Consider the following 24183-nt stretch of genomic DNA (forward strand, 5'->3'; position numbering starts at 1 on the left):
AATGAGGAGGTGGCAAGACCTTCCTGTCCAAACCCTTATTTCCTCTTTGTATCTAAAGTGGACTCCCATTAAGGAAGAGAGCTGATGGAAACCTCCTTAGGAACTGGGAATTTGAGTGGCAATATTTCATTGATTTTTGTTGTTGTTGTTTCAAATTAAGAGTCCATTCACTTTCAGCTTTCCACAAGAGAAATTAATATGGCCATGCCTGCCTATCCAAACTCCATAAGGAAGCAGCTGCTTTCCCATTTCTCCTAGCCATATGCCTTGAGAATTAAACACAGACAAAACTGGGATTTTAGTTAGTCTTTAATATAACTCCAACTTTTTAATGGTAAACAAAGATGTAAGTACAAAACATCAAAATACGTTATTATCAGTAGTTCTAAACAGCCATAGTGGTCACAGTGCCAGAACTGAGGTCACTCACATTTTAAGGAAATATAATTCACTCTATTTCAGTGGAATCCATGTTCTGGCAGTTGGAAGGCAAAGGTGAGGCTTACTTTGTGCAAAATGTATTCACTTTATTCGAAAGCAGCTTTCTTTTCTGTCCCTTGCTTGGCATTTTAAGGAACCTGTTCATTTTCCTTTTTTGTTAAAAGTGCTCTAAGAACTAAAAGGGCCGTTCCTTACTGGAATAAAATTAACTACACATGCCATACATTTCTGGGTCAATGTTACTGGTTAAATTCCCTCAGAATTAGCAATTCATAGAAAATTAATTGTTAAGTTATCGCACTTTCATGCCAAAAGTACAATTTAGAGTTCACAATACAAGGCTCTGTGGTATAAAGTGCCTATGAGCAGCTTCCCATCATACACTGAGGCTACAGAACTTCCTTGGAGAACAGACCCATTGTTGGCATAAACTGTAGTCACTGTAGGCTTCTCAGATAGAATGTTCTGGATGCGGAGAACCTATTCAGGGGATACAAAGTATTAATATAAGACCACCGTACATGCATGTCACTCAATCATCAATAAGCCCTGTTTTCCACAATGACACACTGATTAAGGGGACATGCTGTTGAAAATAGCAGTTACCAATCTTTTTAATGTTTAAATTAAAGTACTTTCTCCAATCTTCAAAGAAAGTACTTTCTTAAAACCATCTAGTTATTCCATGCCAACACAGGATTTAGTGTTATTATAGCAATTCAGCTTTAATAGAAATACTTTCATACTAATGTGCCTACTTTCACACTACTTCAACATGAACAAATATCACATCATGTGGTGAGCTGACAATAAATCAGATATTTTAAAAATTGCCAGTATACCACCCAAGAAGGGCACATGTCTTTATAAAAATGCCTTTTGACTAGTTTCCACCATAATTTAATACATCAAAAGATTACCTTTCTTAAAGTATTTGAACAATGTAACATTCTGCCAATTATTGGCTTAACGCAATTACAAAACCACGACATAAGCTTATTATTGCTTTAAAATAACTAAACAAATCATCCCTGTGACAATTTATTGTATTATTAGTTCAAAAGGACTTGAATAATTAAGTTTTAAAAACTGAAAATATAAAAACCTCTGACGAGGGAGGATTGTTCGGGTCATACACGAAGAGCTTCTGGCCATTAGGATGACAGCCTACCCAGATGTCCCCCGAGGAAGGATCAATAGATAAATTATCCACCAGTGTATCCAGCTCAAGTACCTTCCAAATGAGAAATTGTCAATATCTAAATGACATGAGAAACTTGATTAAGTAATTTAGAGGTAACCTTCCTGCCTCTATGCATGTGAGAAAATTACACATCGCCCTGCTTCCACCTTCTAACACCAATATTGCTTAAAAGGAATGTATTAAAAACTGGTTTGGAGCCACTTTTCTTCTTCCCTGAAATTAAGAAAGTTAGGGTGATAATCGGTCTCTCTAAAAATCTCTCTTACAAACTGAACTCCTTTTCCTTTAAAAGATGCACAATGATCAGTTAGCTCAAGGAAGTCAATCAAAGCAAGATAGGAAATTCTTAATCAACCTAAAATATGTGTTGTTGAGTAGGAAGAAAATAATAATGGTGTGGAACCCAATTTCTACCTTCATTTATTATTGAAAGAACTGACACTGTGCATAAACCTTCATTTGAGAATTCATCTATTAGTATTTTCAATTGTGAAAATTCTTATTGGAATTCTTCCACTGCCATCAATACTTCATGGAATGGGCCCTAAATCTGATGAATATCACTCTCAACCTGCTGCTGCATGTAATCATGGTCAGTTCTTGTGATCGCTGGAAACAGGAGCTTTCTCTAGTTGTAGGGAGTATTTAAAAACCCAGAATAGCTACACTGGCATCCATATTTTGTTCTACATGTGGTACTCTTATAGAAAAACTATGTCATTGCAAAGCATAATAGATTACTGTCTATATGTAAAAATAAATATTTTACCTTCAACTGAGTTAAATTCATATTAGTGTGTTTTTCCAAAACATGAATTTCATGAGCCAATATGTCAGCAACATAGATATACCTTTGCAGAAAGGACACAGTGGTTAGAGCTCCATGCCAATATAAAGCTTCATTAATACAGTATGAAAGAATAAGTCTTAATAACCTGCCAAGAAGTTAATCAATCATGGGCCCTCAAGGAATGCTTGATAAACGTCAATTTCTATTTAAAAAGTAAGCTTTCAGAATCAATTCAGTGGTGCCACAACAATCATGGAATTATTAAATTGTTTTTCAAAAAGCTTGTAAGGAAAAATAATATAGAACATCATTTTGAATATGAAGTCCATATTTGCCACTGAAATGACAATAAAACAAATGCTTGGCTTCACAAGAAAAGCTTTTACATTCCACAATATAATTTGATACTTCTAATTATCATGTACATATAGAAATATATGGTAAAGAACATCTTATTAAAATAGTAATCATTCCTTAATATTCAATAAAATATTTATTAATACATAGCGAATTTTAAGAGTAAGAGATAAGTATCAATTCAGAATAATCTGTCTACGTCAAAGGTGAGTGAATTAACGGACTATTTTGAGGTAATTTTACTCATTGAATTGACTGTTCCATGGCACCTGCTCTGTTGAGCAATTATGTGTGAAAAGCCATGAACTCAGTGTTGTAGCAGATATAAACATGAAGAAGACACAGCCTCTCTCCTTGAAAGTTTATAGTGTGTTGGAACAATCTCACTGGTTTGTACACATTAAACACCTAATAAGCATGAGAAATAGTTCAGGTCTAGAAATAGCTAACTTCCGAGGACACAGAAAGGCTCACCAAGGAAGGGGCATCTGCAGTGGCTATGTAAAGAGAGATGAGATTTGAGGAGATGAGGACGGAGGAGGCACTTCCCAGGCAGAAGCAAGCACAAGAGCAGAATCACAGGAGCAAGAAGAGGAAGGAATGTTTAAAACAATGAGTTCTTTGTCTAAAGCATAGAAAGCATGGAAATAGTAGAAAAGGGAGGTTGGAGGTGGCCTGTTAAACAAAGTCCAACCCTTTACCCTGCCTTGATTTGATAAGCATTGGATTCCACTGAAATCTTAGAATAATAAAGTGGCAACAAATGGTCAGTTCTGTTCCACAATTCCTGAGCATTTGCTTTGTGCCTGGCACTGTACTGGCATAAGGAGTCAAAGGTGAGGAAGACAGAGTTCCCTCTTTGGGGAGCCCTTCAAGGCTAATAGAGATAGACAAAATTGGCAAGAGTGAAAAAAATCCAAGTAGACAGAAAACAAATTGGAAGAAAGTCTCATATGCTAGTCAGAGAGGATGACAACCTAAACTAGGCAGGTCTCACTCAAAGGGAAAGGAGTTTGGGGGTAGAGGAAGGAGGCACAGGTAGAACCAACAGGACCTGCCTACAGGCTGGATAGGAATGGTGAAAGAGGAGTAAAAGCTGATTCTCCCTTTTCATTATTGTTATTTTTTTGTTAGCTTGGGTGATTGGAAAGTTTGACTCTCATAATGGAAATATAAGAGTGAAAAACAGATTTGGCTGCAGAGGTTGGATCAGGTCAGTTAGAGACAATTTAAATTAAATGATTCTACATTCTTTTTCTATAGTCAACAAGAAAGGAGAAGAAATTGGATTACAAAAATAAGGGCATTTAGTTGTCAAGGAGTGCCAAATTTATTTTATGTTGTATTTGTAGTAGTTTAAATTTTTCAGTGTGCTGAGGCAGTAGATAAGAAAGCTATCAAGAATTTAATATCTTCTCTTATAGGTTGTGGTTGTGCATATAAAAATAATGAGATAATTCTGGAGGACAATTTGGCAATATCTATTAAAGTTAACATTTAAAAGAATCACACTGTTTGAGCAAATAGTTCTATTTCTAGGGGTCTGTTCTACAGAAAAGTAGCTCATAGAACCATTTAGCCAGTGCCCTGGGTGGGATTTGAACCCAGGCCTGTATGAGTCCAAAATCTGCAAGTTTAACCATTATGTTATAATACTCTCTTAGAGCCAGGTGTGGTGGCTTATGCCTGTAATCCCAGCACTTTGGGAGGCTGAGGTGGGCGGATCACCTGAGGTCGGAGGTTCAAGACTAGCCTGACCAACATGGAGAAACCTCATCTCTACTAAAAATACAAAATTAGCCAAGCATGGTGGCGCATGCCTATAATCCCAGCTACTTGGGAGGCTGAGGCAGGAGAATCACTTGAACCCAGGAGGCGGAGGTTGAGGTGAGCTGAGATCATGCCATTGCACTCCAGCCTGGGCGATGGAGTGAGACTCCATCTCCAAAAAACAAAACAAAACAAAAAAACACTCTCCTAGGGACTTTTTCTTTAAAAAAAATACTTGTTTAAAATTCCATGGTAAATAAGAAGTATAAAATATTTTTTATGTAGAACTCCCCACCCCTATACACATATCCATCAATAGAGAATTGGTTAAATTAGTTTAAGATCATCCTTATAATGGAATAATGTATAGCCAATAAAAATAATACATTTATTTAAAAGGAAATACCTGATACTTCAATATGTATGCATCAGTATGATCACACTTTAAAATTTATATTTATAAAATTAAATTTGACAATGATGTATTCCAAACTTTATATATTATATATAAATACATATATATTACTGTATTATATAGTTTACTTAAATATGGTATTGTATTTGCATATAAATACATGTGACTAAGTATATGTAAATATATATACAAAATATATATAATTATATATATAGTGTATCTATATATTATATGTATAATATACCATAAATGTCAAGAAAACTATTTTCACATTGACAAAGAAAGCAAAGTAAAGAATTTGGCCAGCACCACAACTGAAGAAAAATGAAGATATTCTATAAGGGGCCGTACTTATCATCAGGTGAAATATTGATCCCATTTGCTGAATCAAATCCTTCTGCTACCACTTTAACTTCATTTGGACTGTAGTAAACAACATTTGCCCAGTGTAAGTTCAAGTATGTTTCTAAATACTTTAAGAAAGGATCAGAGAAGTAGTGGTCATTTGTGGCATAGAAATGTGCCGGTCCAACAGCTGTGATATCATTCACACTGAAAAAGAAAAATAGCATGTGAGAGGAAATAAAAGGCCTGTTGGTCTCCATATTAAATATTAAGTACTCATAAGATTTATGCAACATGTGCTTTAAATTTTTGGTAAGAGGGAAAGACGAGCTAAAAATCACGACTACAGTCATATACAATATACTATAATATTGTTGCCAGAGAACAATTTTGTATGGTACCAGGTAATCTGAACACAGGTCATTTAGCAATTATGGCAGGATTACCATAAGAGAAGAAAGAACTTAGTGCCATCAGGGCATGTTTTTTGACAGCAAGAAATGTAGGGTTTAACAATTATACGTAAGGACAGAGCTGTCCACAGTACAGAGCTGCAGAGAGCCTGATTGGCTGGTGAGCTGGTTAGGCAGTCAGTAACATTTACCTAGCTTCCATTTACTCAGTTCCTGGATTTTTCTAATTTCCCTGGCTTAGTTATTAGTCAAACTAAGGTTGACTGTTCAATTTCTACCTGCTTCACAAAGCTGACATGCCGAGAATGAACAGGCACTCGATAAACACTTGCAGAGAGATGGATGATAAAATTGCCATAGTACAATGCTTCAGGTGAGAGATTTATATGCTAAAAACAATTTCATTTTAAGACCAGTTAGGTGAGGGTGTTATTAAATTTAAATTCCAATTACTCTATGCAAAAATTTCTGAAAGAGCTGCTTTATTCTTTGCTAAATGAAAAATATAGAGCTACAGGGAAGGTAGGTCTCATTTTTCTGAAAGAGCACCATAATGCTTGGATGGTATTTATGCTCCTATTTTTTTTTTATCAAGTGCATTTTTGGAAGGAATGATTGGAAGTTACATGCTTATGCCCTAGATAGGCACAGATAGGCCCTAGATAGGCAATGTTTTTAATTTCATTAGAAATGAAATTTCATTAGAAATTAAAAATATTCATCAAGTTTAAACTAAAAGAAGCAGTAGGCTAATACACACTGAATTGGGGGTGGGGGTACACATGATTCTCTTTTAGCCACATTTTCAACCAGCTTTATGTTCTTGAAGTGTAATGACTCACTCTCAACTTGAGTGGCTCTAATTCTGTGGGATTACTAGCATGCAACCATCACTAACCCTATGAAAGCGATTGGTATAAAGTCCCATGCAAAGCATACAAACCCAATAAAAAACAGGCCATTCTTCCTTGGCAAGACACTCATCTGGGTGATGAGTCATCTAAGATGGAGGGTGACAGCAGGAAAAAATGTTAGGGTTTGCCTTCTACCCTCAAGATGGGCCTGAAGAGTATCACCCTGTAGTCGGGCACTTCATCATTTCTCAAAGGAGTCCGCATAGAACAGTGAATAGTATAATGAGTGACATCAACTTTCATATGCCATGCTTGCCCTGGTTTATAAGGAAACTATACACACACATTTATAAATAAGGAAATATAAGCTCTTTAGCTCTTACATATTAGCTAATATATACATTAGCGCTTATAAAAGATGACAGGACAACCCACCATAGGGATTGTTTGCAAATGCTGGGGATAAATTAGAGAAGGAACAAAATGAGGAAGTACCTTGGAAGAAGCTCATGTTTGACTGTTTTCAGATGCAACAGAGAATTTTCTGCTTCTTCAAATTTAAAAATTTCCACTGTATTCTTGAATTCTGGGTGGTTTACAACAAAGAGATAAACTGTGTCATCTAAAGAATTGAAAGAACAGAGTTAATTTACAAGACATAACTACGGGACCTCTGGGCAGGCACTGACATTTAAATACCACAGGCAAGGAAAGGTTGAATGTATAAGCTGTTAGACGACCTAACAGATCATTCTCTGTCTTTCCTATTGCTGTCCGTCTGGTGTTATTTCTGATCATTGGTTCCCTGACCTTTAAGAAAGTGTTTCCTACTCCATATACAGAATTCATGCATAATCTGTTTCTACTTTAATTCAAAAATACAGTTCTTTTTTAAATGTGATGATCGTAGGTATATGAAAAGATTATGAAATCTAAACATTCTTTCAGGTGTTACCTGTTAGGAATTTCAAAATGTAGCATAACTTACTGCCAGCTGAAGAGGCAAATGAACAAGTTCTTTGTAATGAAGAATACAGAAATCACTCATGAGTTAATTGTTCTTCTCTTCCTATAACTATGATCCGAATCTATTTTTCACAGTCATTTGTGAACCATCACACATTACTAAATGTTGGTAGCCCATTGGCTCTTACCGTTGTCTATGAAAGTGCTGATGCCATGTGGATTGAATGAGGCCAAATCAAACCCACGGCTGATTCTTAATTCCCGTGCCCTTGGTTTTTCTTCTTTTAGATCCATCATTAGTATTCCTCCAGGCTTATCTGGTGCAAAGCTGTGGAGTCCTGGGAATTTTAGACCCTTTCCAAAACGGTGAAAAATGTTAAATACAAAAGCTTAAGTATTTTTATGGACTAACATGGGAACTGTACATGAAGGATAAATAGAGATTGTGGTTAAAGTAGTGGCATAAAGCCACAAAAACTCAAAAAACAGAGAAAAGATAACAGAAAAAATAATAACGGGGAGGTGGAATACTGAAAGCCTGAAAATAACTGAAAAGAAGATCAGGGATTTATTCTCTTCAGAGAGTAATCAGAAGGTTGGTGGACTAGATGATTCCAGGGAGAGCTGAGGGTGGAGAAAAGTGACATCTACATACTGACTGTGGAAATTTGTTCACTGCTAGATCCCAGTGCCTGGAACAGTGCCTGGCATACAGTCCATCCTTCTCCCACTGATTCAAAATATCACCTTTATCATGTGCTAGATCTCTGACATTTACATATTGGTCTATTTAGGGACTCTCTGTTTTGTTCTTTTAATGTCTCGTGTCTAGTCCTGTGCCAATATAACACTTTTTAAATTACTACAGCTTTAGGTCAGGCCTGGTGGCTCATGCCTATAATTCCAGCACTTTGGGAGGCTGACGTGGGAGGACTGCTAGAGGCCAGCAGTTTGAGACCAGCCTGGGCAACATAGCAAGACTCTGTCTCTACAAAAAAAAAAAAAAAAAAAAAAAAAAAAAATTAGCTGAGTGTTATGGTGAGCACTTGTAGTCCTAGCTGCTCGGAAGGCTGAGGTGGAAGGACCTCTTGAGCACAGGAGTTTAGGAGTTCAGGCTGCAGTGAGCTATGATTGCACTACTGCACATCAGCCTGGGCAATTGAGCCAGTCCCTGCTTCTCTAATGACAGTTTTGTCTTTTTCTTTTCTATCTCACATTTCTTTTTCTCGTTTTACTGAATTACTAAGAACTCCAGTAGATTACTGATGGTTGTGGTGTTGGGTATTTTCTTCCTGTTCTGAGCATTAATGCAAATGCAGCCAATGCTTCACCATCAAGAATGATGTTTGCTGTAGTTTTGTGGGAATTTTCCTTATCTTTCTAGTTTGCTTGGAACTTTAGGAATGAGTATTGAATTTTATTAAATGCTTTTTTGGTACTCACTGAGATGATATAGGTCTTTTCTCTTTTAAATCAGTTAATAAATTACCTATCAGTCTATCTAAAATGGTGATTCATCATTACATTCTTAAGGTAAAGCCTTCTTGGTGATGTTAAATTTTATGTGAATGCACTACCTAATTCAGTTTACAAATACGATGCAGTCATATTTACACAAATTTAGGCACACAATAAAAAAGTCTTACTTTATGTATAAAATTGGACATAAGAGGAAATCTCTCCAATTAAAAAAGATTATCTACAATTGTATATTTTCATGGAGGGCAGGCCTGGTAAGTAGAACAAACTGGAATTATGCTATTGTTACATGGCAGTGCCACTTCAGTTAATCCCTATCCTTTATGAATGTCCCCAAAACAAAAGCATGATTTACATGCAAAGGAAGCACTATCAGATGGTGATAACTAGTCATGGTTATGTTCGCACTCCTTATTTATTTAAGTATTTTTTCTCTTTTTAAAAATTTATTTTTAATTGTGATAAAATACATATAACATTCATCACTTTCACCATTTTTAAGTGTACAGTTCAGTGGTGTTAAGCACACTCACATTGTTTACATTTTTTATATTTTATTCTATGTCATCCAATTCTTCATGAAGTGTGACATTAGTTTTGAGGTGACCCTCAACTCATAACTGTAAAATAGGTTGGGTTAGATGAGCTAAAATGCTAGGAAGAAGAATGAACAACCTCCACAATGTAGGACCTCTTTATTTAGAAGAGAGTACACTCTAGGTTTTATTAGAGACAATGCCAAGTAAATGAAAAACAGCAGCAAACTGGGAATGTTTCTAAATTTTAAAAAAAGTCAAATGAACAAAGGAGGGTAACAGAAAAAAAGCAGAAAAAGTTCTATTGATATGGGTATAAGATCTTTGTAACTATAACATGCCCCCAAGCTAAAATGGCTGTAGATTTATGTGTTTGGAGACCTCATCCCTCCTACTTCAGATTTATTACTATGGGGGCTGGAGAGAAATCTTGAAATAGGTGAATTCTAGATTATAAAAATCTCCAAGAACACATCCTTGCAAAACAACAACAAAAAACACAAATAAACAAACAAATAAAAAAATCAATGCAACTGCCTTCTACTTTATTCAGAATGTTTGCATCTTTACTTATGAATATTTTAGACTAGTGGTCCCAGTGGTTTTTCCTAAGCCACACATGTGCAAGCATGTGCTCCTCAACAAACCCAGAGTCCTACTATAAATATCACTTTATTCATTCTGTGTAGGCAATTAAATAAAACATTCCTTTTAAAACCTTATTTTAAAAACTAAATATATATACTGGTGTTTCTGCTAAAGCCCACAGTATCTCTTTATTGCCTCAGTGGTAATAACCAGCTGCTCACTGTCTTCCACATAAAAACCATCAGGAACCTGAAGAGTGTTCTAATTCTCATTCTACTCCAAGCTGAGTTCTCTCACCTTTCTCATAAGTCTAACAACTATTTTATTAGTGTGGTGACTCCCTTCTAAGTATCTCCCAGTATTTCACATCCCTCTTGAGTCTCAGAGCCTGAAAATAATGGATGTTGAGAGGAAATGGAATAATTACAGTCAGGTGTCAGAGTTGGTTACTTCTTCCTCCAGAAAAACTGGACCTATGAAGATGCCAAGAACTCCTATGTCTGCCCAAGCCAGGGAGGTAGGTGGTCAGAACCTCCTCATCTGTCCCCTTATCTGGATTTCCAATTAGAATGGACATTGTTACAAGCTAGTTTCAACAATATTCACAACAATATTCACAAGCCAATTGTTTTTAAAGTCTTTCTATTGTATACCCAGAAAGGATATTGTTTTTCAGCTTACAAGAATCAAGGCAAAATGAAGGGTGTAAATAAACTCAATGACTTTCCACTTATGATTGGCTATTCAGGGGAAAAAAGAAAGAAAGCAAAAGGGCAAGGTTGGTATAATATTTGAAAATAAATAATAATGGCAAGAATATTTGCTTCAAGTTGAATAGTAATAGAAAGATGAGTAGATGCTGTATTTAAAATAGTATAATGTTAGTATTGAGTATCCACAGTAAGACCTCAAATATCCCTTTTAATAATGCACATTTAAAACACAGATTGCGCTGGGCGTGGTGGCTCACTCCCGTAATGCCAGCACTTTGGGAGGCTGAGGCAGGCGATCACCTGAGGTCAGGAGTTTGAGACCAGCCTGGCCAACACGGCAAAACCCCATCTCTACTAAAAATACAAAAATTAGCCGGGCATGGTGGTGGGCGCCTGTAATCCCAGCTACTCGGGAGGCTGAGGCAAAAGAATTGCTTGAACCCGGGAGGCGGAGGTTGCAGTAAGCTGAGATCATGCCACTGCACTCCAGCCGGGGCAACCAGAACAAGACTCCGTCTCAAAAAATAAAAAAAATTAAAAAAGAAAAAACAAAACAAAACACAGACTGCATTGGAATATTTTAGTGCAATGCAAAGGGGAAATAAAGAACACTATCTCAATGGGCAAAGAGTCTTCATCTCTACATTTAGAAAAGCTGGAGGAAGTTTTCCAAGATCTTGTTTGACCTCTCTTTTCTTCAGAATGCATTTTGGAAAATGAATTTTAAAAGCAACTTACTGTTCTGCAGCCCTCATCAAATACCCTTGTATCTCCTCTGCTGAATTTGGGGAAGGAAGAAGACACTCACCACACTAAAAAAAGCCAGACCATTGGGAAGTATGTCAATATCTTCAGAGCCAGCTTCTGTAAGTTTAAGGAACAGATAAATGTCATGTTCAAGTTCTGTTATTTGTTACACAGAGCATAACTGGGACTCTGTTTACTTTATCGGAGTGACTGTATCTTTAGGGATGGTTCTGATGTTTTTTCCAAGGAACCATTCTTTTTAATAAATGTCAGTTTAAACCCCTTCCTGAAGTGAACTTCTGACTTTAAATGTTAGATATTTTATGTTTACTCAAATCAAAGTCAAGTTATCACCACATTTCCAGCTATAATACTGAAAAAGTTGACATCTGTACACTCTCATGATAAACATCCAGATGTCCGTATAAAAGTAATTGACATCAGGGGAATATTACTTTCTGAAGGAAGGGCTCATAGGCATTTAACCATGCAAATATCCTTGTCCTCTTCTTTGCTCATTCAATCTGAAGCAAACAGACATCTTTCTCATTAACAGAGGTAAAACACCTGGGATTATATATTCCTTCTTTTAAAAACAGTGCCTACTTGTGCTCATAAGCAAAGAAAGCTTTTCTATTTAATCTTTAAATTTAGGCTTTAAATTAGAGAAAAAAACTAGCAGAAGAAAATTAATGAAAAATACCATGCACCTAAGCCAGTTGAAGTTTCTAACTCCTGTCTCTGAGGCAGGCTACAATTACTATTGATTGTTTATTGACTGTCTGCAGTACACTCCACACAGCACAGCAAATAATTAGACATAAGACTTTCCCCAGCAGTCTCACTGTATAAATTCTACAGACAGATAATAGACCCAAACACAAGAAAAGAAGAATAAAAATGGCTTAGATTAAGCCAAACCATGACACATTCTTTGAGTCTACAAAATCCAATCTTCCTCTTTAAGACTTCTCCATAGGATTTCTTCAAGGTTATTTCTAGGTTGTCAAAACCAAACAGCATCTATCTATCCAGCCATTTTGGTCTTGCTTCATGAGTTTGCATTTAGCCAGTTGCCTCCAGTGTTGCTTGCTCCATCGTAGTGCAGAAAAACAAAATAAAATAAAAATGCCAAGAACTTCACATTGTAAAGATGACCCATCTGCCTGCTCCTCAGAAAGAAGATACACAGAGATAAGCTTAAGCATGGCATAGTGGAGGAGTTCTCAATCTGGGGTCTGTGGATCACTTTTGGGCTTCAAAGTATCTGTGAACCCTCGGAAATTCTATGCAATGCAAAATGTCTCATGTATGCACAGATGAGAACGTTTCTGTAAAAACGGTCCTTGATTTTCATCAGATTCAAAAAAGAGACTGTGATTCCCCCAAAAAGGTTAAGAATGACTAGACTCTAGTTCCACGGTGGTTGTCCACTGGTAATAAGTTAAGAATCAGGGGAACGCTACACCACATACACATGTATACACAGCACATACACATGTACACACACACACACACACACACACACAGACACACACACCGAGAGAGAGAATTCTAGTCCAGGTTTTGCTTTTCAGTCCTATTTAGTAGAAGCTCAATTAATTAAAATTTGTTTTTCCTGAAAATTATTTTAGAAAATTTAATTTCCAAGTATACAATGCTTACACACATGGAAAAAGAAGATATATAGAAAAAATTAACAATGCTTCTTTGATAGGATTATGAATGATTTTTATTTTTTCTTTATACTTTGTTTAAAATTTTCTACAAAATTGTATATTTTTTAATAATTAAGGAAAGAGAAATCTTTTTTTAAAAAAAATACATTTATTTCAACCATATTGTAACTTCTGTTTAACTCCATTGCCTAATTCCAATGGAAAAAATGTATCTATCTGTAGCCTTCTTTGGAATATTTTCCAGATCTTCTCCCCGTCATCATTTCTATAGCCACTACTGCAGGAAGGTTTTATCATCGCATATCCCCTCTTCGGTGTGATTATGTCAAGAGCAGTCAATGCTAGAGAAATTTTTGCTCCTCTAATTTAATAATAATAACTAACATACATTAGGTACACCAAGTACCAGGCTCCTTGTAAATACCCTGCATACAATATCTCATACGATTTCATAACACTAAGAGGCAGTATGATTATCTTTTATTTTAGAGTGAAGACTATTGGAGGCTTTGGAAAAGTTAAGCAATTGCTCAAGGTCACAAACTGGGAAGCTGGGACTCAAAGCCTTTGCTCTGACTTAAAGGCAAACAGAAAATATTCAAGTTAGAATTTAATGAATTTCCTCTCTCAGAAACATCCCCTGATTCCTCTGTAAAGCCACTTCACTTGTAAATTCAACTGTGGTCAATTCCATATGTTGTCTTTTTCCCCTGAAGTTTTGCTTCCAAGCCTCTCACCAACATCTTTACCAATGAATATCCTGCACTTTTCTTTAAAACCTCTTTCAAAACCTTTTCTGTCTTTTTCGTATTTCAACTTATTTTATTTCAAAACAAATTTATTAAATCTTTACTTTTTTTATTCTAGTGATATACATTAATTTCAATATTGCATTCCAGGTGATATTTATGTAAATATGTGAAAACTTAATACTGTGGGCTGATTTGGCACTGTTTGTCACTCTTATTGTGTGCTTGACTCTCTCCCTCCCCTTCATCGGTTCTCTCTCTTTAAACTTTTTATTATGGGAAATAGACACAAATCAAGAGAATGGTGTGATGAGCCCTTATATACCCAGTACCCACCTTCAACAGTTATCAGCTCATGGCCAGTCTTGTTTCCCTTGCAGTCCTACCACTTATCCTCATCCTGTGTTATTTTAAAGCAAATCTCAGACATCATATTATCCCTAAATATATTTATACAAACCACAATATTATTACACTAAAAATTCACAATAATTCCTCAATATCATCAAATATCTAGTTAGTGTTCAAATAGCCAATCATGTTTAAAAGGTGTAGCTTTAAAAAATTACAGTTTGTTTAATTCAGAGTCCAGGTAAGGTCCCACACATTTCAATTGATTGATGTGTCTCTTATTTCTTTTAATCTACCCCCTGTCAGTCCATTATTGCCTGTGGGCAGGAGGACTTAGCTCCCTGGGTGCACTCAGAGCTTTTGGTAGCCAACACTCAGGGAAGTTGGGGGGGATCTGGGGAGGGTATCCATTGCATCCACTGCTCAGGGGAATTAGGGGGAGAATTTCCAGGCACAAGGAACAGCATGAGCAAAAACACATGAATGGCACAGCGTAGCATGACAAACCCTTTCTTTAGAAAGTCTCCTAGCTTAGCACATTTAATTTCCATCTCTTCTTATTACTTTAGCAATTATCTGTGTCAGAGGTGGCCAAGTGTTCACCAGCATCCATGTTCCCCTTCTTCCTTTTTAGCCTTTTTAGCAATAGGCACGTAGCAACATAGCTATAGATAACATTGCCCACCCTTTCTGGCTGACAGATGTGGCCATATGTCTAAGTTTGGGTCAATAGGATGTGAGAATACAATATATATGCAACTACTGGGTAGAAAAAAAATCTACATAAATTTTCTTTCAACCCCTTCCTGCTGGGAAATGGCAACAAGCAGAGTTCTAGTCTTAGATGAAGACAGCTGTGTTGCTTCATCAGCATTTGCCCCTGAATGACCGTATGGAACACAGTCACCTAACTACCCTAGGCCATTCACTTACCTTAAGACTGATGAGAGAAAAATAAAAATAAACATCTCTTTTCTAAGTGACTATAATTTTATAACAGCAACGCATCCTTTACTATACCCAATAGAGCATCCCATATGTAACATATTATTTCCTACTTTTCTGGTTCACTCATCAAGTATATACATTAGTCACCCTGGGAAAAGACACTATATTGGAAAGTGAATTTGCAAAAGTTGCTTAACCTCCTTGAGCCTCAGGTACTTATCTGCTAGAGAAAGAAAAGACATATCTATATCTCACAGTGGTTTTTTGTTTTGTTTTGTTTTCCTTTTCTCCCATCAGTAGACTGTAAAGTACTTGATTATAAGGGCCACAAACTTTAATGCTTTTTTCCCCTCAATCTCCCAAGCAGCAGTTATTGTAAAGGTCTTGACTGCCAAGTGCATAAAATTGTTAGTTATCTTGAGAAAGACAGTCCATTCAAATTTTGAAGGCCAGACATTTAGAAAATCAGATTTTTTAACTTTTAAGCCTCAAATAAAGTTAACTAGCTCTTGACATTTTAATATGCAGATGTTAATCTGCCAAATCTTGGGTGTATAAAAGCTTAGTTTCTGTCTATAAGATAGATCGGGAAGGAATTTTTGAAAAGGACTAAATAGTGAACTTACTTTCTGACCCACAGAAGGCACACATCCTGTATGATATGTAGTCAATAACTATGATTTATTAAAACAGACACAATATGATATGATATATATAAAGCACCCAAAAGTTGCACATAGTTCACTTCCAGTGATGGTGACTGAAGCACTGTAGTGTGTGCATATGTATGTGTGTGTTGATGGGAATCAAGGGCAAGGGGGAAGGAAGGTTCACCTCTTAGAGGGATTAGTTGGCCTCAAGTGCATAGCTACTACTGTTTTCAAAACAGAAAATAAGAAACAGCCCTCTCTATCATAAAAAGTCACTTTTGCCTGTATAGAAATGTGTGTCCAGCACATTGTTATTTCTCCTTATCAAAGACCTGTGAATAAGCAACTGTTGTTAAAGATATATAACCAAAAGTTATTATTAACCATTATGCATCACTAACATAGCATTCGACAAACGTTCATATGGTGTGTGCTAACCACAGGGCAAAAGCAAAAAAGAAAAAAAAAAGCACAATTCTAATTAGATCTAAAAATGTATCCCAAATGTGCTTCTAATCACTCATCCTCTCCGCTCTGTTGCCTTTTGAAGTGCCTCAGAGGCATTTAACACTTCACAAGAGGGGCCATAGGTGACATATTTCCTCATTCTTTCCAATTCCAGACAGCAGCTCACACACATCACAACATAAAGGTCACAAACATAGACAGATGCCTGTTCAGAATACAAATGTTGCTGGGCTTGTTTTTCTCTGAGGAGCGCTCCATCCCAGTGAGTTGTAAGAGGAATGCACTTGGCAGTCTGTCATGTAACATGGCTGGTTGTGCCCTATTGTCTACTCTGAGACTTGTATTCACAGAAGGTGGATTTCCCAGGGCCAAGGGCTGTTTAATAATGTGACAATTATTAACTCAGCAGCAAAAGTAACCTAAGAGATCACTGGCCCAAACTCCCACCCTTGCCCAACATCTTTTACTAATGCCATCTGGCTTTTGCTGAGTGACCAGTTCTGAGAGGGCTCTTCTTGATTGCAGCTGGAAGGCAAGATGAAGCTGCTAAGTTACTTGGGACTCTTGAACTGTCTGCATCATCCAGCACAGATGCAGTCAATCTGCTATTTGATATGAGTTTGCCTCCTCCCACTAAGTGTTTGGGCAATTGAAAGAAAGAAGGGAAATTCTAGGACAGCCAACCAGTCTAGGGGAGGGGAGGTAGAACTGGGGAAATACAAAAGTATCAATGAAAAAAAGGAGAAAGAACACATAGGAAACAGATGCCTAAGGAATGAGAGGCAGATCAACCTGAGGAAGCCGATTTAAAAGAAGAAAAAAAGAAAGGGAGGCAAGCAAGGTATTTGTAGAGAAACTCTGAAGGTGGCACTGTCAACTGATGGTTTATTTTTACTAAAAGAGTGCTGAGAACTCTGTCTGGAGTGAATGTGGTTACAACTATGAGGTACTGAGTTTATTACTGTTGCCAAATTGAGAGCAATTTAGCAATGACTGTCAAAACTCTAAACACATATTCTAAGGGAACAACAATCCCACTGTTAAGGATGTATTCTACAGACACACAAACTCAACAGCAATGATGTTCACTGATTTGTTCATAGTTGCAAAAAACTGTAACAACCCAAATGTACGTTAAAAGGGGAATGGTTAAATAAATCATGGAATGTGAAAATATTAAAAAGAACAAAGTAACTATATATGCTGATGTGGAAAGCTGCTCACACTGTTTTAGGAATGAAGAAGGTTGTGAAATATTTACACTAAAATTCTATTTGTGAAAAAAAGAGTCAATATATTTGTTTGCAAATGCACTGAAACTATCAGGAAAGATAAAAAAGGAAGCTTTATCTTTGGGGTTATTTCTGTTGGGGGTGATGAAGAGTTTGATGAGAGATTTTTATTTTTATTTACTTTCCATTTTATATCTTTCTATATTGTTTGCACATACACTGTTTATATGAACTTTGCACAAAAAATACTGTGCAGTTGTGAAGAAAAGGTAACTCTATGTACAAACATAAGTTTCCAAAACCTAGTATTAAGTACAAAAAGCTAGTTTTGAAATATTATGCATAATTTGACCTCATTTATGTTTTTAAAAATTATGTACAGGAGTATTCATAAAAAGAAAAAGATGGAAGGACACTCAAAACTTGTTTAACAATGTTACCTATTCAGAGAAGAGAACATTTCCATGTAACCTGAGTTTTAATTTCTAAAGAGTAAAACAAAATATTAAATTGTCTCTCCTACCTCTAGAGAAGGATGTTGTTGTAAAGGACTAGAAGTGACTCAATGGCAGTCTAGTTATTTCCACACTGTGGCTCTCAGAGTAAGATTATAAATAAATGGTCCCAGGCTTTTTAAAGTCTAAAAACCATTAGTCTAATCACAAACTCATCATTATAGGTGACAAATACAAAAACCAACTTTGCCTAAGGTTACATTGTGGCAGAATAGAACTAGAAACTAGGTGTTTTGACTGCTAATTCTTTTTGTTTCTAATCATACCATGAACCATATCTAAGGAAAGCCAATATTGGCTGGGCTCAGTGCCTCATGCCTGCAATCCCAGCACTTTGGGAGACCAAGTTGGGAGGATTGCTTGAGGCCAGGAGTTCAAGACCAGCCTGGACAACATAACAAGACCCTGTCTCTACAAAAATAAAAAACTAGCCATGAGTGGTGGCATGTGCCTGTAGTCTCAGCTACCTGGGAGGATGAGGCGGGAGGATCGCTTGAGCCCAGGAGATCAGGGCTGCAGTGAGCCAAGATTGCGCTACTGCATTCTGGCCTGGGTGACAAAGTGAGGCCACCTCTCAAAAAAAAAAAAAAATTAAAAATTAAAAAAAAGGAAAGCCAATATTTATTGTTCATTGATAATTTAACAATAGTTACTAACTACTAGTCTATTATGTACTAGGGACATGTACTTAGTAGATGATAAAGGGTAAAAGACAGCAAGACACAGACTCTACCTTGGAGAAAAACTGCAAACACACCAGAGAGACCCTCAGTGCTGGAGAAGAATCTGGACAGATCCCTCCTTATCTATAGCAAAATTGGGGCTTGCTCTTAGGAACCCCTACTCAAAGACTCAGACTCCACAATACATCCTACATAAAGTCAAGGGAAGAGGGAGACTCCCCCTCTGCAGTCATAGCTTAGAAGATAAAATAAAAACAAGTTTTTACAATACATATTGTGAAGTGCCGGTACATCAGTCCGTTCTCAGGCTGCTAATAAAGACATACCTGAGACCGGGTAATTTATAAAGGAAAGAGGTTTAATTGACTCACTGTTCCGTGTGGTTGGGGAGGCCTCAGGAAACTTACAATCTTGGTGGAAGGGGAAGAAAACACACCCTTCTTCACATGGCGGCAGCAAGAAGTGCCGAGCAAAAGGAAAAGCCCTTATAAAACCATCAGATCTCATGAGAACTCACTCACTATCACGAGAACAGCAGCACAGGGTAACCACCTCATGATTCAATGACCTCTCATTGGGTGCCTCCCACAACACATGGGGATTATGGGAACTACAATTCAAGATGAGATTTGGGTGGGGACACAATCAAACCATATTGGTCAGTTACGTGTTAGCCATAAGATCAGATCCTAGTTATAGAGTAGTGAGCAGGGTAAATGCTGTCACTGCCTACATAAAGCTTCCTTCACTAGCTGACCACAAGGCTCACAGAACACAGACTGCAGCGGCCATACCTGACAAACAATACAGACGCAACAAAAATAGTTCAGAGAAGTCACAAAACAAGCAAGAAATCAAATGCTAAACATAGAATTACACACAAAAAAGAATAATTTACAGTAAGGGTAGGAAAGAAGAATAAATACAGGGTTCATGAGATCAAGAGGTTGACCAAAGAGGTTTTTGTTGATCTAATGTGATTTATCCACTGAAAAGCAGTAATTTCATGCTAAAATGCCATTAATGAGTGTTTTAATGTTAATGGCCAAAAAATGCAATGTGCCCAACAAGCATTTTCATATACATACCAATTCCTTTAATCAGGTGGCAGTGTGGAAGGTCTACAGATTCTACTTCTCTGGAGGCTTTAAGTCGATTTCTGTTACAAAGAAAAAAAACAAAAAACAAAAAACTATTTGTTTATTATTCCCTGCTTTGTTTTAGAAAGGGTTTAAAGAGGCTTACAGCAATACATAAAACACAGTTTAAGTCTAAAGCAGATGAAAGAGAAAATAGAAAAACAAGGGTAGGAAAATAAAACTGCACCAGAAATGAAGTTAAAACAAAAATGCCTATTACAAAATTCTATATACTGATGTGGCTTATTAAAAAAAAAAGCCAATAACTCAACAAATAAAACTTATAATGCAAGTTCCTATGCAAATGTAAACACAGCACCATGTCACATTTCTCAGTGTTGGTGTTGTGGGAAAAGAGTTCCAGATGTAGAACCAGAAGCCCTGTCTTCCTTCTGAAGAGTCAAACGTGAAAAATGACTGTAAGCCTCACACAGAGACTGCAAAGAAGCCAAGAGAAAATGGCATTGCTCAGAGCCTGACACACCAAAGACATCCCACAAGTAGTTACTAACAAAAAAGAAAAGAAGGTAGCATCCCTATGACAGTATTTTTTTAAATAAGAATTTATTTATCTTATTTCAATAGCTTTTGGGGGTACAAGTGGTTTTTGGTTACATGGATGAGTGATATAGCAGTGAATTCTGAGATTTTAGTGTACCCATCCATGACAGTATGTATTGGAATAGGAAGGTTGGAGAACACCAACTAGTTCTGTAACTACTTTAGCAAAACTATTTGCTGTTGTATACCCAGAAAATTAAAAGAAGGAAATAATAAGAGAATGTTGAACTCTAATAGGATGTCTTCCCCCTCCCTCTCCACTCTAGAGGGCCAGGAAGCAGTTTGGGACAATATCTGTGGGATCTTTTGTTTTGAAGGCCACATACTATTGGCTTTCCCTTCTCTCTCACATTTTTCACCTTCTCTGTTCTCTAGAGCCATAAATAATAAAAATAGCACCTTGTAGAAACTTTACATTTTTCGGTGGTTCCCACATACCATACATTTAAGAGACGAAATAGCTATTTGCCAGGTGTCCTTCTCCTGTGCATATTCCTGACAGCTTCTGAGGTCTAGACACTGGGGAAGGCTTCTAGAGTATGGGGCAGGCTACCAGTTTCTTCTAGATAACCCAGAACGACTCATAGGTTGTACCAACTACACATTTTGGCAATTCATATCATACATAAAGTTTCTAATTAAAATGTTAATCAGTATGTATTTGAAATCATGTAACTCAAATAATGTTACATTTTTTTAAACAATATAGCAAGAAGGCAAAAAGTACAAATAAATCAATATTTAAATATAATAAAAAATAATGCATTAAATGTATTAAATAATACAAATTTTTAAATAAAGCATTAAAAAATACAATAAATCTCATGGCCTACGTGTCACAGAAGTGATTTAAGAGAGGAAAAATAAGCTAGAAAACCAAATACTGCATGTTCTCACTTTAACTGGGAGCTAAACAATGGTGCACATGGACATAAAGATGACGATGGTAGACACTGGGGACCACTAGAAGGGGAAGGGAAGGGAGTGGACAAGGGCTGAAAAACTATAGGGTACTATACTCACTACCTGGGTGATGGCATCAGTTGTTCCCCAAACCTCAGCATCAGACAATATACCCATGTAAAACCTGCACATGTACCCCTTGAATCTAAAATAAAATTGAAATTATAAAACAAAGAGAGAGCGAAAAAAAAAGTTTATGTAGCCTAATGTGGTAGTAATCTTAATTGTGATGATGAGGATGACACTGATGATAATTGTGGGTGGTCAAAGGAAATAAATAATAAAAAAGTATAATTTACCGCTGTTCTAAGTGATTTACCTCCATGCATTCATTTAATTCTTCAAACAACCCTGTAAATTAGGTAGCATTATTCCAGTTTTAAAGATGAGAAAACTGAATCAGACAAAACAATTTTCCCACGGCGCAACTTAGCCAGAAGTGCTGGAAGCAGGGAAGCTTTTGCTTTAAACTACTTTGTACTTTTCTCAGAAAGAAGTAAAGGGATCTGTGTTCTTGTCTTAGCAGTGAAACTGCCATGACCCTTGGCAGGTCAGTTAATCTCTATAGGTGTCAGTCTTCTTTATGGATAAAATAAGGATGAGCCTAAAACACCTCCAAGATTCTACTAATGTTATATGACTCCAGAAACAGATGCAGATACAAAGCAATAGGTCATAACCGCTGTTTGTACACCAAGTTTTAGTATCATGCATTGGTTTGGATGTCAATTTTACACAACTTACTACTGTGCCTATTTGACTAAACAAAAATAGGGATAACGATGTTTACCATCTACCTTTTTCAAAGATAATCTCTTTGGATTAAATAAAATCTGTTCAAAGTAACATATTCTGATGTGTTTGAAAAGTTTAATATGGGGTTCCTGTTTCAGAGTCAACTTAGGTTTGCATAAGTAATTGATGCTAAATAGGGCAATCTTCATCAACTAGTTTTCTTGTATAATATGTTTTCATATGCAGCCTACCTGCTATTAACATGGAAGAGTTACATGAGGGTTGTGCATAACTTCTACTTAACTAATTTTTTTCTTGGCTTTCCTTTTTGATAAAAGAAAATGAAGGTTTTGCCTTTATCCTTCCTGGACCATCAAGACTTCCAAATTTCTTCAGTAGGAAACTGCCAGACTTTTTCCCTGGCAGAACAATCAGTTCCCTGCTTGTTAGTGGACTTCTGTTTTCTGGGTGGCAGACCCTAGCGGCTGACAAAATTAACGCCATGCCCAACCCCCTTTCTTTCTCTCTTGTCATTTCATTGTAGTGGTGGGCAAAGCAAATATTTGCTTTCCCAGACTCCCCTGTATTGAGGTGTATGACCCAGGTTTTGGGGAAAGACACTGTGTTCTAGATACAAAGGAGAGTCACGAGAAGAGAGCTAGCTGGCATCACTCAATCTCCTTTCTTCATGATTTGAACACACACGCAGTGTTTGAGATTGCGGCAGCCATTCTGCATCCTTGAGAAAGATACAGCTATAAAGTCAATAGGGAGAGATCAAAGAATGAAAATATATGAAGAACCCAGTTCCTTGATATAATCACTGGCTCAATGAACAAGCTCTATATTGGGTCACCCACAGAGTTGTTTTTCATGTGAGGAAAATAAATCCCTCTTTGAATGAACTACTATTAATCTGATATATGTTACTTGTGGCTGGAGGCAATCCTCGCTGGCATCAGATTTAAGAACTTTGTGTATTTAAGAAATACACATATTTCTCTTAATATAGAGAAAGCTATACAAACCTTTTTGGATTAGATTAATAAACCTAAAAGTATTCATGTAAAAAATACAACATAAATGGTATAAACACATATAAGTGATGATATGAGAGGAGGAACACTCTTTACTTTTGCTAGAGCCTATTTGTTCCCTAACACTTTATGTCTATAACATGCTTATGACTGTGCCAGGTCAGACATGCATGGCTGTTGCCACTCTGCTGTCATGCAGGAATTGCTAATCAATAACAGCACTCTCCCTCTAACCCAGAGCCAGCCTCAGACACATTGTTTCGCAACCACAGGGAGTCTGTTAAAATTGACACTCAAAAGGAAAGCTATTTGCCTTCTCTGTTTTAGTTTCCTTTTGTTTTCCTTTCTTTTCTTTTTCATTACAGTTATTTATTTTATTATTTCCTCATCACAAGCCTATGGTAGGTATAATACAGCAAACAGTATCCGCTGGCTTCCTTCATTGGTGTCACAATCATTCCCCAAGTGACCCCTATGGAGTCCAGTGACCAAGGAATCCATGGGTAGAATTCAGGGATCCATGAACTTGGATGGGGGAAAAATACATCTTTATTTAAACCTTTAACTCAAATTGAGTATTTCCTTTGATGATGAGTATAAGCAACAAACCACAATACTATTAGTAGTATTTGTGACTGTCACTAATAGAAATTATAGATACTTTTCTATCGCATTTCAGTTGTAGATAGCTCAAAGTGCCATTTACATTCATTGCAACTTCAAAATATCTGCTGTTAGACATTTACCTACCTCTAGATCCATTTAAGGGTTTAATTAAAAAAGCATATTATATCATAGATTTTTAAATAGCTTGGTAGCAGTATTTAATTGGTTTCCTGTGTAATCCTATATATT

General features: G+C 36.6%; 1 protein-coding gene across 3 annotated transcripts in view; it reads right to left on the reverse strand.

Moving 5' to 3' along the window:
- Positions 1-291: 291 nt before the first annotated feature.
- The window catches only part of PON2 (paraoxonase 2), a 30413-nt gene continuing 6521 nt past the window's right edge, over positions 292-24183 (reverse strand). Inside the window, exons 2-9 of one of the 3 annotated variants that reach the window (XR_010158906.1) lie at positions 19982-20052; positions 11680-11735; positions 7744-7909; positions 7085-7211; positions 5329-5529; positions 2415-2496; positions 1547-1700; positions 292-921 (exon numbers count right to left, since the gene is read on the reverse strand). Coding sequence is in view for 2 of the 3 variants with exons in the window: in XM_519213.7 (XP_519213.3) it covers positions 763-921; positions 1547-1675; positions 2415-2496; positions 5329-5529; positions 7085-7211; positions 7744-7909; positions 11680-11735; positions 19982-20052 (991 nt within the window). In the remaining variant the exon portion in view is untranslated. The remainder of the gene's footprint in view (positions 922-1546; positions 1701-2414; positions 2497-5328; positions 5530-7084; positions 7212-7743; positions 7910-11679; positions 11736-19981; positions 20053-24183) is intronic. The other 2 variants (XM_001170049.6, XM_519213.7) reach the window with 2 other exon arrangements.

This window comes from Pan troglodytes, chromosome 6 (assembly GCF_028858775.2).
Source record: "Pan troglodytes isolate AG18354 chromosome 6, NHGRI_mPanTro3-v2.0_pri, whole genome shotgun sequence".
Taxonomy (NCBI): Eukaryota; Metazoa; Chordata; class Mammalia; order Primates; family Hominidae; genus Pan; species Pan troglodytes.